Source organism: Stegastes partitus, unplaced genomic scaffold (genome assembly GCF_000690725.1).
Source record: "Stegastes partitus isolate 25-593 unplaced genomic scaffold, Stegastes_partitus-1.0.2 Scaffold312, whole genome shotgun sequence".
Lineage (NCBI taxonomy): Eukaryota > Metazoa > Chordata > Actinopteri > Pomacentridae > Stegastes > Stegastes partitus.
Genome location: NW_007578043.1, coordinates 329062 through 346393, shown reverse-complemented (window position 1 = coordinate 346393; position 17332 = coordinate 329062). Strand labels below are relative to the sequence as shown.

Below are 17332 nucleotides of genomic sequence, written 5' to 3'. Positions count from 1 at the left end.
AAAAAAAAAAACAGAAAATAGATGTATTTACTCAAAACACAGAACTGTTTCTTTTACATGAGGGGGGGGGCATGTTGCAAAATGATATCCGAGTAACATAAAAAAAAAATGCATGTGGAGGAAGAGAGGAAACAAAAAAAAAAAAGACAGAAGATTGCCACAGAGGCATTTAGATAGTGAGGTACGAATGAGAGAGAGGAGGAAGAGACAGAAAAGGAAGGAGGGGGAGATGGAAAGGACAGAGGGAGGCGGAGAGGGAGAGAGAAAAACAAGGCTAGACAGGGAATCAGACGGTCAGAGTGACAGAGGCAGACTGACAAGCAGAGAGAACAGAATGTGTAGCTGATAGATGACTGCAAGATGCAGAACAAAGGGAAGAGGATGCACTTGTTGTACCTTCTCTTTCAGCCCGAAATATGAAGGTCCGGAGGGACGTGACTACCTCAAACTTGTTGTCACCGAGTCCTCGCACCTGTCTGATAGCGCTGGCCAGGATCATTCCTTTGGAGTACATCTCCTAGACAGAGAGAGACACGTAAACAGACAGGTGAAGAACGCTGCCGAAACGCACACTAAACAGCTAAATAAACACAAGCAGACACGCGCGCAGCTTCACGCATGCTAATAATGTTATTGAATTGTTGCTTATTCCTATTATCTGCATCTCTAGCCCCCACAATTACTATTTTCCAGCGCATTGTTTGCATCAATAGATGTGTAATTCAGAGTTGTATTACCATCGGCGAGGATTGCATTCAATTTGAAACGGCACTGACAGACATCCTCATCAAACCGGAGCCATATCCCATCAATACGCCGTCAAATTTATTTGCAGAAATAGCTGCCCTGTTCCCTTTCAAGCAGTAACTTTGATAAATGGCACAGAGCTCTTGGACAAGAAGCATTTGAATCAAAATGCCGCTGCAGGAATACAAACAGGAAACTTGTGCGTTTCTGAAACGAGCCGCGTGCCGTTAAGCGAGCCAAGTCAGATTTGCATCAAACGTGATCTTTGACCTCGAATTCAAATAGCTTGAAATGTAGGTGCGGGGAAACAGCCCTTAAAGTAAATTGCATGACATCAAAGACAGACGGAGCTGTCATATGGGTGTTGAAAGACATCTACAAGCTGAAAACAAACTTCTCAAGTGTTGAAAAGAGACATGCATGATGGTGGGGAATTGTGGGAAAGCACAGGAAACACTGGGGGCGAAGCGGGATTTGGTTGCGTGTATTGTTTCATTACCGCCATGTTTTTTTTTTCAGCTCTAGCGGAGGCATCCAAATAAGGAGGATGTTGCACTGGAGGCTTCGTGACCCTCTTTGCAGTCTCCCTTGACAATGGCAATTAAACTACTGGGTCATTGTCAATGTGAAAGAGACGGAAGAGGCCAAAAAAAAAAAAAAGAAATCAAACCTTAATATTGTCACAAGGAAGCAAGGACGGAAAGGTGCCGCCATCGAATCAGTATTCAAAACCCGAGGTGTCAAGTGTAACGCAGAAGTGCCCTTAAAGTAGTTGGAAAAATCCAAGAACATCTCCGATTGTGATGTTCTTGCAATAGAGGGGGGGGGACGGCGTATTAGCAGCGAAAATCACTGGGCTGCAAAAAGGAGGGAGAAAAAAGGGGTCATAGCAGACATTGCATTATTCATGTTGATAATGTCATTATCATTGCAAAGTATGAAAAAAAAAACAGACGCGACTCTTTTTTTTCCCCTCTCTCTCTCTGTCACTCTTCAAGAGGATTGACCTGAATTTTGATTCTGTGCAAAAAAAAAAACTGTAATGTTTGCTTCGCTGTTCTCCCACGGTCGCATCCCGCGAAGACAAAAGAGTGCAGAGTAAGGAAGGATGAATAGAAGAGGGGAGGGGAAGGAAAAAGGAAGTGAACTTCTGACTCCTTTCTCGCCATTCTTAATTAAGCCGGTGACCTTGCCGTCCACAAAAAGCCTATTTCTAGAGACCGTGCAGCCAAAAATATACCAGCCAGTGAGGGAGAGCGGGACGGATGGATGGATGGATGGATGGATGAAAAAATTAGGTTCGAGTGAAAAGGCCAAGGAGAGAAGTGAGAGGAAAGACGATCAAAAATAAATGCAGAAGAGGGAAAAAAAAAAAAAAGAGGCGTGTGGGAAAAAGAGACATCATGTAGGAATGAAGATACCTAAGAGGGTCAGGAAGGGGTCCGTCTCATATTAAAGCAGGATGTTAACAATGGCAAGAAGTGGCTCAACCTAATTACCGACAGGCAGCTTGGTGCGTTCGCTCTCCCCGGGAGTTTCGCGCCGATATCTCCCTCTCTAAATTTAGATGGAAGTTAAAAAAAAGGGAAGGTGAAGGGAAAGGAGAAGCTAAGCTAGCTGATAATTATACCCCGGTATGGGTTAACGGTAATTAATTGTTTTAATTCTAGTTTTTTTTTTTTTTGGGGTCACGGAGGAGAGGGTTGTTTAATTGCGAGTTGCGCATCTGTAAATACTCTGACAGCCGAGTCAGCAGAGACGTGGCGGAGAGGAAAAAAAAAAAAGAAGCGGTCAGCGTTGAGATGCACACACACACACACTAACACACACACACGTAATGTTTATGGGCTAATCTCAAGAGGACGGGCTGCCAAGGAAGCAATGAGGCCTAACTATCTCTCTCTCCAATAACAGACACACCTGACTCGCCTTCCCTCCTGCCAACACATCTCCTCCACACTCCCCTCGCTCTGACCTCGTCCCACTCGCCACCTCCTTCGCTCATTTTAGCCTTAACATTAGTCCACCTGTGTCATTTTTTTTTTTTTTTTTTTTTGCAGGGCCCTTGTTTTGCTGCCTATCCTGCATGGATAACTCTTTTTCTTTTTCAAAAAACAACCTGGTAAACTTCAGGAAACAATTAAAGCAGAGCAATGGAGCTAAAGCCTACAATAATGGAGGCACCGTGTGGAGAAAACAGGGAGGAGGGTAAAAAAAAAAAAGGGTGGAGGAGGTTTTTTTTTTTACCACCAGCATTGGAGTTAAGGCTCCGGTATGTGGAAGGATTTTTTTTTTTAATGGAGGTATGAGGACACCAACTGGTTGCTGCGGGAAACTGCATCTCTGAGGAAAATGGGAGACGATGCATCCTCGCTCAGCGTTTCACCACATGCCTGAAGAATACAAACAGATAAAGCTTCCAGGCAAGTCAAGCCACAGCTCTTCATAAACTAGTCATTCTGGGTAAAGCATCAAACCTTATTTTACACACCAATAATCAAATACCAGATCTCCAACAAACGAAGGTGTTCCATCGCGCGAAACGCGTCCATCGCAGCCTTGTTTATTTATGTGCCTTTTTTCCTTAAAAGGATCAGACGAGGTCAAAACTTTCCACTTAAATCAAGTCTTAAGGCAGTCAAGATTTCACAGCAGTCAAATCCAAGTCAAGTCTGAGCCAAGTCCAAGCCCTCGGTTTTGGACTGACGCCTGGCTCCACTTCAAGTGTTGGGTTTAAGGTTATGCGTCGACTCCCAACGGTTGAAATAAAGTTTTTTTTTTCCTTGTTAACATGCCCATATGGTGTTTTTTTTATTATTATTATTATGGTAGACATATCACCGGCGTAATAAATAGTCCGTGCCAAGGTTGAGGAAGTTGAAAATGTACCGGTTAAACACTGAGATAGACTTCTAGGGTTTTACATGAGACAAATATACAAACCAGCACAGGGTGGAGGGTTTCCATGTCATTATTTCGTATGACTAAATTACCAAATATCCCGACTTGGCATCAAGAGTGGGTTCACAAGGTTCGACTAGAGCGGCAGGTGAGCTGGTGTGCTTGGCTGCAGCGAGTAGGGAGGAAGGAAGTTGTAGATCTGCACCATCTACAGGAAGCAATAGTGTCAATTTAAAGGTTTCAAGTGTTTTCATGAGTACTTTGGCAGATTGAAATTAATATTTAGTTGTTTAATGAGGGACTTTAAAGCTGCAGTCATTGATTTTTGTAACCTTTTGAGGGACATCAAAACAAAAAATAAGCATAAACAGCCAGAAAAAACGCACATTATTATCTTCACGCTAACAAACAGCATTGATTTGTGTCTTTGTCCACCTCACCTGGTGGATTTAATATTTACTTCTCGTCCACTCTTGAGCAAAAACATCAAGGTCTTTATTTGATAAATGCTTAACTGTGTCCGTTAGCGGCATCGGCCGGTCTGTATCTCCGCCTGGCATGCGGACAGGTTCCTGCCGGCCGAGACAAAAGCAAAACTGGCGAGAGAAGTGAAAGCGAATCGAAACGAGTTATTTTGTGGGTCACGCAGGCCAAAACGAGTTAGGAGGCATGTCTACGAGCGACCATCTGATACGTTGTTGAACTCAAACTAAACCTGAATTACATCTAATCTTAAACATCCCTAGTTTGACGAGGCGTTTCCAATAAATGCAAATCGGGAAGAAGAAGAAGAAAAAAGAAACAGTTGTTGTGTTACAGTATCAGCATCGTGAAAAGATACTAAGCAGAGGAGCTTCCATTCTTGGCAAGAGAGCTTCTCAGTGTCAGACAGACAGAAACACAATCAGACAGACTGACACTCTGAGAGACTGATCCCTGGTCCTAAAACCTCCTCTCCCCTTTGGCCTCCTATCCAGCCTCATCCTCCCACCCCGCCCCGTCCTCTCATCCCTTCATCCCCTCACAGCCATCCTCCTCACTTCCTCCCCTCGCTACCCTAAAGCCAGGCTTTGGACTATTTTCACAAACGCACACACACACACACACACACGACACAGCACCAGGACCCTGAAGACTACATCTCAGGCCCAAAGCGTTCTCCCGAGTCAATCCCAGTGTTGACGAAATCAGGCGAAAGGCGTGATTGATCAGACAGATTGGATACAATGCTTGCAGAGAGGGAGAAGTGAGACTGAGGATCGAGCTACTCTCCCACGCCACCTCCGCTACCCCTATGATGACATCACGGCGGCCAGAGACCTTCAAGCTGCGACTGTGATTAAGTGCGATTAGTTCTGTCTGGGGCTGACAGATCCCAGAGGATTTCAAACTACAAAAGAGGTTTTTTTTTTCTTTTTTGGGCCGTTGAAAGTTTGAAGAAGAGAAGAATGGCAATGTTCCAGTGTGTAGGCATTTTTTGTTTTTGTGTACGCGAGATAAAACGAAACTGGGGGAACAAAAAGTCTTGAAGTTTAGTGCATAAGCTGCAAATTCTTGCCATAAGATCTTGTCAAATGTTGACAATTTTTTTAGGATTCGAAAAACAGCTTCTGTACTTGTAGCACGTTTGAGTTTACGGTAGAAAAACCAAGTTTGGTTTGTTAGCAATGTTGTTACACTTGCTAAAAAAACTTCCTTGCAAGATTTGGGAACTTTAAAAGCCTCTTCAGCATCTTTATCAGTCTATGACAAGTTCATTCAAGCATTAATTCTGTAATAACTTTGCTTATCATTCGTGGTAAGTGGATAACTGTCACTGCACTTTCTCGGCACATTAACTGTCGCAAAAGTCATGGTGGCCATTTGCTAACTAAATCACAAAAATGCACTCTGCTGGCCCACACGGAACTAGCCATAGTCCGAGTAACGGCCTTTACGAGTTGATACGGTGTTAAATACAAATTAATCTTTAATGTCATCTTCTTAACAGATAGAGACTCCGCCTGGTGGCACAACCAGGTACTGCAGCTATAGTGTAATACATTTTCTGTCATGCATGTCCTTTTTTCTTAACCTTATTGGTTAAAATATTTGTAATCTGTTACATCATTAACAGCACTTAATCAAATAACTGTTCATCATTAACATCCCTAGTTGTGGACAAAGAAAGACATTTGTTTGCTATTTGGGAGATGCTAATCAAAAATTATCACCATGAGGCGCAGTCCTAAAGTCTGAGCAGTCTCATGTTAATGCATTTGATTTATGATTAGATATCTGCAAAACTGACATCCTCATCATCCTTAACAGTACTTGAATGCGAGAATGCTAACATGCTAATCTAAGAAAATGAACACAGGAAACATCAGGAATTTAGCATGGTCCCTTTGGAGATGTTGGCATGGTAATATCAGGATTTAATTTAAATGTATCTACGCAGGGCATCACCTCTGTTAGCATAACTGTATACTCTTTAGTTTTGCTGAAATTAGAGACAGATTAAAAAATAATAGTAGCCAGTTAGGTTTAGTTTCACTTCATTTTGGACTTTAAATTAAGATATATTTATTTATTAGCATGTAATTTGAACATACAACCATCGACAGAAAGCAACTTCTTAAGCTGCTTTACCTATTTCTCATTGATTCCAGCAGCCAAATCTACTTGTATTTGCCGAATTCCATTAGGAGTCAAGGGAATTAACAAAATATTTGCGATTGTCAAGAGAAGGATGCGACATATTCTCACGCACACAAACACGCTTTTGTTGAATGTCGCTGTAATTTGCTTCAGTCTCTGATCTCTCCATCTGGAATAATTCTGCAATCAGTACGACTCCTCTGAGATGACTTGTGTAGATTCAGAACCCCCCCCCTCCATGTAAACACAAAATAAGAAGGTTATGTAGCATTAGATATGCAGCCGTTTCTGTAAACACATGTGTTTTTTTTTTTGCACTGTGAGGGAAGGAAAAGCCAGCGACTCATATTTCAATTTCTGACATAAAGCAGTGCTGAGAGACTTCCCTGCAATCTTTATCTTCCCCCGCGCTTCACCCTGTGGAGGTGGTAGCTGGTGGCACACAGGGTGGTGCAGGGCCTCAGCTGGCCACACAAAGCAGGGCTGACAGAGAGATTGTACTCAACCTTCTCCGTTCACCCAAAACATGATGAAGCCCTCTGCTGTCTCCGAGGGGACGGTCACATTGGCAGGACTTTAGTAGTAGACTTTAGAAGTCCTTTTAGACTTTAAAAAAGTCCAAACAATACCTCACACACACACACACATAAAAGCAAACTTTCATCTTTCCAAAAGACTGCCGCGCCCACGCCGACAGTGACACTGAGCGTAAAGTGCTGACTCGCTGGCCTCCCTGCCGATTTCCGCCCCGCTGTCGACGGAGCGTGTCCTGATAAATAAAGCAACAAATGCAATGGAAAGAGAAAACAAGGGGGGGAAAGAGAGAGAGAGAGAGAGGCAGAGGGAGCGTGGAGCATGGAGGGCTATAATTAGTAAGTGATTAACGAGCAGGCATCAGACAGGTCCCACATCATTGATTGTGATGTTGCGCAATGCTGCTGCAGCGAAAACAAGCTGGCCTTAGGAGGGGGGTACGAGGTCACCGCTCGCACACACACACACACTGAAATGTTCCCACTGCACAACACATCCAGCAGTCATTAGTAAGTGAGTATAAAGGTAAAGCAGGTTACATGAGCCTTGAGACGTGTCCAGAAAAGTTGTTTTGAAGGACAGTGCTGCGGATCATTACTAGATGAATATAGTTTCAGATTCTACTGTTTGTTTTCTCTCTACTCAACAGAGGCATGTGTCGTTTTTAAATGNGAGCTCTACTTTCATTTTCTTTCCTCTCTAGTTTGACAGACTGAGCTTGAGTCGCGTTACCCTCGGCGCGACCTCCTCGTGTGTCCTCAACACACTCCCTCACCGTAGATTGACAAGAGGAAGGGAGCGGGGGGAGGTGACCTGTCAATCATGTTTTGGTCTCCGTCAACCTGCCGTTGTCGCAAATTGACCTTAATTACCTTCTCGGCTGTGACCTTGTGACCCTCCCGCCCGCCTTTGAGGACGCTGCCTCTCCCTTGACCTTGCAAGCGGGCGTATCCACCGCCATCTCCACTTCTGAAGAAAAAGTTACTCATCCTTCTCATAGATATTCCACCCCTCCCCGAGTTCCCCCCTAATACTGTATCTCCTGCCTGGTCCCAGAGTCGGCTCTGGTCTGTCTCTTCCCCCCCCATCCCCAGATTCTTATGAAATCACAAAGAGCTGCTATCAATAATGAACGACCCACTCAATTATTGACTGCTCTTTACATCACTAGGCTTTACTGTTCCGTTCCCACCCTTGCTTTCTGAGTTCCATTACCTGTCCTGCGCTCACTTATTTGCCTGTTCATTTATTCAGGGCCTCGTTCTTCTCTCCCTCCGCTCTTCCCTTCGCCCGAGCTGTCAATCCCGAGCACAGTAGGGAGGGGATGGAGCGAGAAGCGAAAAAAAAGAAGGTAGGAGGATTGAGAGAAACAAGACAGTGGCACACCCATACGCCTGCATGTAAGCATGTGTGCATCTGACTCGTGTGCCTGAATGCGTTTTTTTTTGCATATGTTTCTAGTCCGTGTTTGTGCACAGTCTGGCACATGAACCTCCAGGATGCATGCCAAATATATTTATACTCAGTGTGCAAACATGCCCTCACCTCTACATGCGTATAAAAAGAATGCGCGCTACTCTCGGCCACTAAAACCCATCTACAGTCGTTGCTTGTTAAGAGATATATGCGCGGCTGTCTATTTGAAAGACTATTGCACTTTACATGGAGAGAGACGAGGAGAGAGGCAGATAATTCTCATTGAAAGTGGATGAGATGAGAGCCAGGTCCACTCGCTCAACAGAGATCTTAGAAGCCGCCCACACAGTCTCCATCAACTGGAATATAAAAAAAAAAAAGACAAGGGAAAAAAATAAAAATACACAAAGCAGAGGGATTCTGGCCATTTTCTTTGTTTTCTCTCATTTCGATCATCTCAACCCAAACACACAGACTATAACGTTTACTTAGCTATCCACTGTTCAGTCCACATGTTTGCCACAGATTACTAAACTGTTGGCGAGAGCAATTTAATGGGTTCGTTTCAGCTTACCGCAGATATAATGGTTTCTGCATGTCAGTTAAATAACAAGTAAATGTAACAGACAGACATAGATAATGCATCTTTAAGCAGAGGAGGCTGGTATGTCGAGGTTGGAATTTGCAACATGTGTGAGCAGTAGCTGTCACAAATCAGGAGACAGTCGTGCTATCGACAGCAAGACCGGTGTTCCGTCTGTTTTGGTAACCACTGGTAGGTTACCCTTTCTGACTCAAAGAATGAGCCAGTTTATATGACGGGAACCATCACTTGGGATGACAGGTGGGTTTGCGGCTACCATCAAGAGCAGAAACAGCAGTTTTCCCAGTGGAAGAACCCACAGTTTTCAAAACTGGACGAGGCACTTCAAGTCCGGCACTGGGCATTAGTTGCCCAGGATTGGACTGCCAAGACAGGATTAACATCCCAAGGTGTCTGAGGGAGAACATCTGCATGGCTTTTCTGGGCCTTTCCACCTGCCTTGCTTGTCAAATTTGCCTCCCTGTGACCTCTTCCCCAAAATGAGAGTTGTGACACTATTTCAGAGATTCATCAACCATCGCAGACGGTGTCTCGCATGTTCACCTGATAGGACTTCCAGAGAGCATCCCAAGCGTTGCAGAAGCCCTGGGAGCAGTGTACCGAGGAGGCTAATTTGACAGACATGGCAGCTGAAATTAAATCAGAAATGGTTTTTGATAGGCGCAGAAGTTTAGCAACCCTCCATCTATATTGGTACATAGTAAATTGTTAAATGCTAGCTATATACTAACTATGAGGCTAATGTCGTGTGTTCAGCAGTCGTTGGTGAATACAAGCAAAAAGGAGATTGGATATCGGACTTGGATTCATCAGGTGAACACAAATGTCACTTGGTGTTAGCTGGATGTGTAAATGTTTGCTAATACAGCTAGCCGTTTGCTACAACTATTTTTTATTTTTGTGTCAATGTCTGTTTTGTGCAGTTCTCTTTGGCTTTATGACACTTTATGGCATGTTTTCGTGCTTTCATAGCATCATATTTGGTCAAAGCAGGTAGCTGTTTAAGAACCTGCTCGGCAGCTAAAGACTCAAATATTTCCAGTTGGTTGAGACCAAAAACAGAGCAAAAAGAGAGACAATCTTGGACTTCATTCACCAGGTGTAAGTTTTAGAAGGTTTTCACAAAAGGGGGACAACTAAAACCAACGACTGAGTACAGAAACATGAACTAATGTGAGGTGAAACTGTACCGCAGCATATACAATCTCAGCCTCACTGCGAGTTCACCTTTATTTTATACTTCTGCCATCATTTAGTCTCTGGCCCGCTTACAACCATTTTACGCTTCATCTTTACTCATCCCCTACATCTCTCCAACCCTCTTCCCTGTCATCTCAAACAAATCCAACACGTGTTACGAGGAGGCTTGCGGAAAAGCAATCGCCGAAGCATCAGAATACAAATCATCAACTTTTTTTTTTTTTTTAAACACAATAAATTCCATTTCCTGCCTTGTTTGTGTGCAGCCCCTCCACACCTCTCCAGCACTCTGTCCTGTCTGCTTTCCGTCATTCTCCGCCACGTCTCTTCCTGCCAAACTCTCCTTTCCTCTCGCTTTCTTCTCCCCCCCCAAACGCTGCCACTGCTCTCCGCATCACCCCCCTCCCTCGTTTCATCTCTCCCTGCCTGCCTTCCTTCCTCCTTCCATCTTTCCTCTCTCAAGCTGACAGTACCTGAGGGAAGAGGCCACCTGCGGACCAAGTGGGGAATCAGCCGACAGCTGTGTGCACACTCTCTCCGGTGGCCTTCAATTATTCACTCACTTCTCCCTCCTCCTTTTTCCCCCCTCTCTCTCTCTCTCTCTCTCTCCATCTTCACTCTGCCCTTTTCATCTCTCCCCGTCGTCTCTGCCTTTACCTCTCCGTCGCTTTTTCACATCCAGATTGCGTGCCTGCCTCTCCATCCGCTCCCGTTATTCCCTCGCTTAATCCCGTCCTTACCTTGTTGCTCCTATCCCCCTCTTCTCCCGCCCCTCTTGGACGCCTTTAACGCACTCCTCCGACCATCGCTCCATCATTTTCTCTCCTCCAGCTCCTTAACTCCACTTCACTAACCTACTCTTTCTCTTTCCCTCTGTCTCCTCATGTCTCCCTCTTTCTCATGTGTTTCCCCAAAGATTGATGACTCTCCGCTACAAGGCGAGTGGGCCTGTTTAAAGATGCATGAGGTGATGAGGCCAAGTTTTCTCCTCCTTCTCTTCCTTTCTCTCTCCATTTTTTTTCCTCCCAGTCCTTTCTCCTGATGGCGAGAGGCTTCCCGCTCTTCCCAAACCTCCGAATCCTTTCCCCTGCTCTTGTCAGGACGGCTTGAGTGTGACGTATGACGATCAGCCAGCAGACAGTGTGATAAACGATGCTTGCCGGGGACCCGCAACTCATAAACGGACTGAAAAAAAACCCCCAAAAAACCTGGCAGTCGTCAATACGATGATGCACTGAATCGACAGGGAGTGGAGGATCGCTGTGGTGGAAAAAAGTTTGAAGGGCGATCTTTTTATGAAGCAGCCAAAATCGTACAAAAAGGAGATTTGCGAGACCGAAGCCAGGCAGAGTTGTAGTCCGCCATCGACGAAGTGCTTTTATACGCCTGATTCACGGTCGACTTCTCATAAATAACATTCTTCAGTTTCTAAAAGTTTAATTACTAAAGCACTCGCCTGTATACATTATTCTTAAAGTCCTCTTCTTCAACAGAATGGGAGCGGCGTGCCAAGTCAGGCACAACTTTAAACAGTTAACCTACAATGAATAAAGCCGCGGTGCCAGGCGGCGTTTGAATATATAGCCGTGCTGCTCTTTCTCAGTTTGCCCGGCTTGCTCACATTATGCTTCATTCGTGTGAAACAAACTAAGAGTAAAGGTGCAGTTCTTCCAACTAATGATTGTCTCTGCAAAAAAAAAGCAGCCAAAGTGTTTGTGGCCACCAAGGAAACTCTCCATTTTGACCTTTTTATCTGCTCCACTGCATTCACCAGCAGCTCCCTACCTTTTGTCTGAGTGTCTAATCACTTTGTCTAAAACCGCTGCCTGTGACGCCCGGTGAACGCTGGGAGCACCAACTGATAATTCATATAATAGAGCGTTACCGTGCGAATATTGATTAGCGCGGCTTTGAGTATTGAGATTTGACAAAGCACCCTTTTCTCCTCAGAAATGTACTCAAGTAGAGGAATTCAAGTGGCTTCAAAAAAGGTTTCGTTTTCAGAGAGTCCTCTCAACTTCGCAAATTTTTGTAAAGCAGTGACCTTCTTCAACGGTAATCCACCTCCCGACGGCTTTGTGTGCATTTAATGGAAAACAATTAAGAGAGAATAAATCAGTCCAGGAGTGTCACCGTGTATTTGTCGAGCCCGGATGCCGCTTTTTTTGCAATTTCAACTTAAAGCTGGCATGGATTTGTATGACTGCTTTCAAGTATATAAAAGCTAGTTTGATAAGCGAGAACGCTGCTTTATACGAATCATTATCCGTGAAACATTTTGATGTAAATGGCCATTCGTCAAAAACGGTATAAAAGCAGCTCGAGCGTTTGACCATCAGAGCAACAATTCCAGCCTGTCTCCTTCTGAATTCTACAGCTGGAACTTGTTTTTCAGGTCACAAGTTTGCCTCCATAACCATTAGAGCCAACAGCTTACGGGACACTGACAGATGAAGAGCCATGTTTTAACCCTCTGAACCCAAAACCTGTGTGGGGGTTTGTGAGGCGTGTTATCTTAAAGGGGAAAATCACAAAAAATTGCAGCATTTATCAGACGCTGTAAAGAATCATCAGCTGTTTGACGGTAACCTGTTCAGTGAGGATCAAATCTAAGCTTAAAACATTTCACCATAATCTACATGTTTCACTTAAAAATTCTCAAAAAATAACCAGTTTGAGGTAACAGGATTCTGTACAATAAGAAAAATTCTGTGATTATCGATAAAAATGCAAATCTATGAGTGGCTCAGCTGTGATTAACAGTCATGTGGCAAAAATTCTGGGATTTTTGGTTGAATTGGGCAAAACCCCCAGGCTCTGACAGACTTAGAAAAAAATAAAGTTAGTCACATTGGTTTCCAGTATTGGACAAATGTTGTTGATTCCATGATTTTTCAGTTTTTTAAAGATAAATATCGAAGACATTCCACTGTTTTTTTTAATGCTTTATGGTATTATAACTTTTTCCTAGCTATTGTGCTGCCTTCTTAGAGGTGCAGGACTTTATATTGCAGTAAAGAAAAAACGAGCAAACAGGGTTTAATAAAGCCTGAAGTATTAATTCGGCTCAGTTTCTAACTGCGCGCTAAATGACTAGTTGAACTTATCAAGAGCAATAAGGTGATGCTCGATACCAATGCTGTGCAAGTCACATATTGACGTTTCTATTCTTTGCTGGACGGATGTCAATGTGTCAATAAAGCAGCGCCGAGGTCTCAAGTCGATTAAGATCTTTCAGCTCCATCTGTTCTTCCATATTCACACACGACGAGTCAAAGGTTTTCAATGCCACCACCATGCAAACCTCAATTTTCTCCAATCTCACTTATTCAAATGAATCAAAAGGCCGGCCAGCGTATGTGACCCCAGAAAAAGACCCTCGATTAGTGAATGAGCTGTTTGACCTGAGCTGCCTAATAGACTGCCATCAAGCAGGCAGGAGGTAAGGAGCGGAAAGTGTCTCTTTCCCCTATCATTAAGGCCGACACAGACAAAGCTTCCACTGAAAGGCGATAAGGAGGGACAACTCTTGCTCTGTTTTGGCTGACACGGGGATGAAGAGAGCAAGGGTTGGGCGGGGGGGGTGAGACTATTAAAGGACAGTTCATGGAAGGTTGAAGATCTTCTTTTTTACATTTTGTACATACTGTGCCCTCGGGATGTGGTCATTATCGCCACCGGGTTCTCCTTGAGCTCCACACACACACCCATTCTCACAATGTAATATATATCTATAATATTTATTCATTCAAACAAAAAAAAAACTCAAAGGACTAACATTTTATGAGACACGCTTGTTTGCCCTTGTTCTAAAAGTGAAATACGACCATCGATATAAAGAGTCATTTTCTGAGGGGTGTTTCAAGTCGTGCTCACAACTTAAGTCTGAAAGTCCTTTTAAAAGGTGGATTTTTTTAAAAAAACATCAAACAAAACCAGGCCGGTTGGTTCCATATGGTGAAAATCCATTTTTGTTTTCGAACTTGAACTTGAAGGTGCAAATAAAAAAGGCTGTGAGAATGTGAAGACGCTTACTACGACCCCACAACTAAATGGCCATTCAGCTTGGCAAGCTAATAAGAACTTTATTCAGTTTCTGAGCAGAAACTGAGTGAACCAATAGTCATTGAGCAAAAATTGCATATTTCGGCCTTTACTTTCTACCTGGTGAGCCATTCACAATGAGACGCTAACTTGTAGTCCACAAGGCTGGTAGAGCTGCTTCTGCTAACTCTAAAATGTCTCAGTCATGAGCAAAAGAAAACACAACAGACCTCATGCACTCCCAGCATCTGAGGAACTGAAGAGCCAGTGGATGTTTGTAATGCAATGTCCCCACAACAGTAGGAAAACCTTTAGTGTTCGAACCAGTGTGGTACCATGAGGTTTGATCTAATGTCCAAAAGTCTAGGTTGTGTGAAGATTGTAAGGCCATTTAGAAATGGTGGAAACTTGAAACTAATAGACAAGGACTTGGTTGGTTACTGTGTTTTTACTACTTCAGTGCATCCTGAACTCTAATCGGTTGACATTACAGAGCCATATCCAAGCTGAAGCTCTGTACCGCTAAGCTGCTAACAGTATCTAACAAAGTCACCATATACAAGAGCAAAAAACAACGGCTGTGCTTAGAATTTGGCAATATTTTCAGGTAATGCAATCACGTGTGGTCAGCTGTTCTGCTCCACGTTGTTAATCATAGCCGCAGAGAGAGTCTTCTTCCTGAAGGGGGCGTGGTCAGCAGCATTTACAGCCAAACAGCCAATCTACAACAGGGCTAAAACTAGGGGGTATACAGTCATTGTAATATAAACCATCTTGGCAGTATTTTGAGCTGAAAATGCAACACGTTCATTAACTTGCTCAAAAAAAAAGAGGTCCCATACAGGATTTTTAAGCTAATGTCTGCTGCTAACCTTGGTTAGCCTTTCCCTGAATCCAGCTACTTAACCCATACAATATGATTCCAAAGAGATTTTACTCATGAAACATATAATCTAACATATAGAATAAGAACATACATTGTGGTATTACTGAGCTTTAGCAGTGCCTTTCAGGAAGCCAGGCTATTTTTTTTTTCCCACCCTTTTTCCCGCCTTTATGCTGAGCCATGGCAACCAGCCGCTGGCTTTAACCGCTGTGCTAAACGTTCAGCACATCAGAGTCAGCCCGGCTGTCTTCCTCCTACCTTCAGTCTTTATGCTAGACTAGGCTAAACACCACACTTCTGTTCGTAATGCACAGGCATGAAACGGATATCGATCTTTTCGTATGCGCTTTGAAAAAAAAAAAAACAGAAAATAGATGTATTTACTCAAAACACAGAACTGTTTCTTTTACATGAGGGGGGGGGCATGTTGCAAAATGATATCCGAGTAACATAAAAAAAAAATGCATGTGGAGGAAGAGAGGAAACAAAAAAAAAAAAGACAGAAGATTGCCACAGAGGCATTTAGATAGTGAGGTACGAATGAGAGAGAGGAGGAAGAGACAGAAAAGGAAGGAGGGGGAGATGGAAAGGACAGAGGGAGGCGGAGAGGGAGAGAGAAAAACAAGGCTAGACAGGGAATCAGACGGTCAGAGTGACAGAGGCAGACTGACAAGCAGAGAGAACAGAATGTGTAGCTGATAGATGACTGCAAGATGCAGAACAAAGGGAAGAGGATGCACTTGTTGTACCTTCTCTTTCAGCCCGAAATATGAAGGTCCGGAGGGACGTGACTACCTCAAACTTGTTGTCACCGAGTCCTCGCACCTGTCTGATAGCGCTGGCCAGGATCATTCCTTTGGAGTACATCTCCTAGACAGAGAGAGACACGTAAACAGACAGGTGAAGAACGCTGCCGAAACGCACACTAAACAGCTAAATAAACACAAGCAGACACGCGCGCAGCTTCACGCATGCTAATAATGTTATTGAATTGTTGCTTATTCCTATTATCTGCATCTCTAGCCCCCACAATTACTATTTTCCAGCGCATTGTTTGCATCAATAGATGTGTAATTCAGAGTTGTATTACCATCGGCGAGGATTGCATTCAATTTGAAACGGCACTGACAGACATCCTCATCAAACCGGAGCCATATCCCATCAATACGCCGTCAAATTTATTTGCAGAAATAGCTGCCCTGTTCCCTTTCAAGCAGTAACTTTGATAAATGGCACAGAGCTCTTGGACAAGAAGCATTTGAATCAAAATGCCGCTGCAGGAATACAAACAGGAAACTTGTGCGTTTCTGAAACGAGCCGCGTGCCGTTAAGCGAGCCAAGTCAGATTTGCATCAAACGTGATCTTTGACCTCGAATTCAAATAGCTTGAAATGTAGGTGCGGGGAAACAGCCCTTAAAGTAAATTGCATGACATCAAAGACAGACGGAGCTGTCATATGGGTGTTGAAAGACATCTACAAGCTGAAAACAAACTTCTCAAGTATTGAAAAGAGACATGCATGATGGTGGGGAATTGTGGGAAAGCACAGGAAACACTGGGGGCGAAGTGGGATTTGGTTGCATGTATTGTTTCATTACCGCCATGTTTTTTTTTTCAGCTCTAGCGGAGGCATCCAAATAAGGAGGATGTTGCACTGGAGGCTTCGTGACCCTCTTTGCAGTCTCCCTTGACAATGGCAATTAAACTACTGGGTCATTGTCAATGTGAAAGAGACGGAAGAGGCCAAAAAAAAAAAAGAAATCAAACCTTAATATTGTCACAAGGAAGCAAGGACGGAAAGGTGCCGCCATCGAATCAGTATTCAAAACCCGAGGTGTCAAGTATAACGCAGAAGTGCCCTTAAAGTAGTTGGAAAAATCCAAGAACATCTCCGATTGTGATGTTCTTGCAATAGAGGGGGGGGGACGGCGTATTAGCAGCGAAAATCACTGGGCTGCAAAAAGGAGGGAGAAAAAAGGGGTCATAGCAGACATTGCATTATTCATGTTGATAATGTCATTATCATTGCAAAGTATGAAAAAAAAAACAGACGCGACTCTTTTTTTTCCCCTCTCTCTCTCTGTCACTCTTCAAGAGGATTGACCTGAATTTTGATTCTGTGCAAAAAAAAAAACTGTAATGTTTGCTTCGCTGTTCTCCCACGGTCGCATCCCGCGAAGACAAAAGAGTGCAGAGTAAGGAAGGATGAATAGAAGAGGGGAGGGGAAGGAAAAAGGAAGTGAACTTCTGACTCCTTTCTCGCCATTCTTAATTAAGCCGGTGACCTTGCCGTCCACAAAAAGCCTATTTCTAGAGACCGTGCAGCCAAAAATATACCAGCCAGTGAGGGAGAGCGGGA

At 43.8% G+C, this 17332-nt stretch overlaps 1 protein-coding gene across 1 annotated transcript in view; it reads right to left on the bottom strand.

Moving 5' to 3' along the window:
- arap2 (ArfGAP with RhoGAP domain, ankyrin repeat and PH domain 2) overlaps positions 1 to 17332 on the bottom strand; it is a 173628-nt gene that overhangs the window by 128955 nt on the left and 27341 nt on the right. The window contains exons 8-9 of the mRNA XM_008283445.1: positions 15618 to 15842; positions 443 to 517 (exon numbers count right to left, since the gene is read on the bottom strand). Of these exons, the coding sequence (XP_008281667.1) occupies positions 443 to 517; positions 15618 to 15842 (300 nt within the window). The remainder of the gene's footprint in view (positions 1 to 442; positions 518 to 15617; positions 15843 to 17332) is intronic.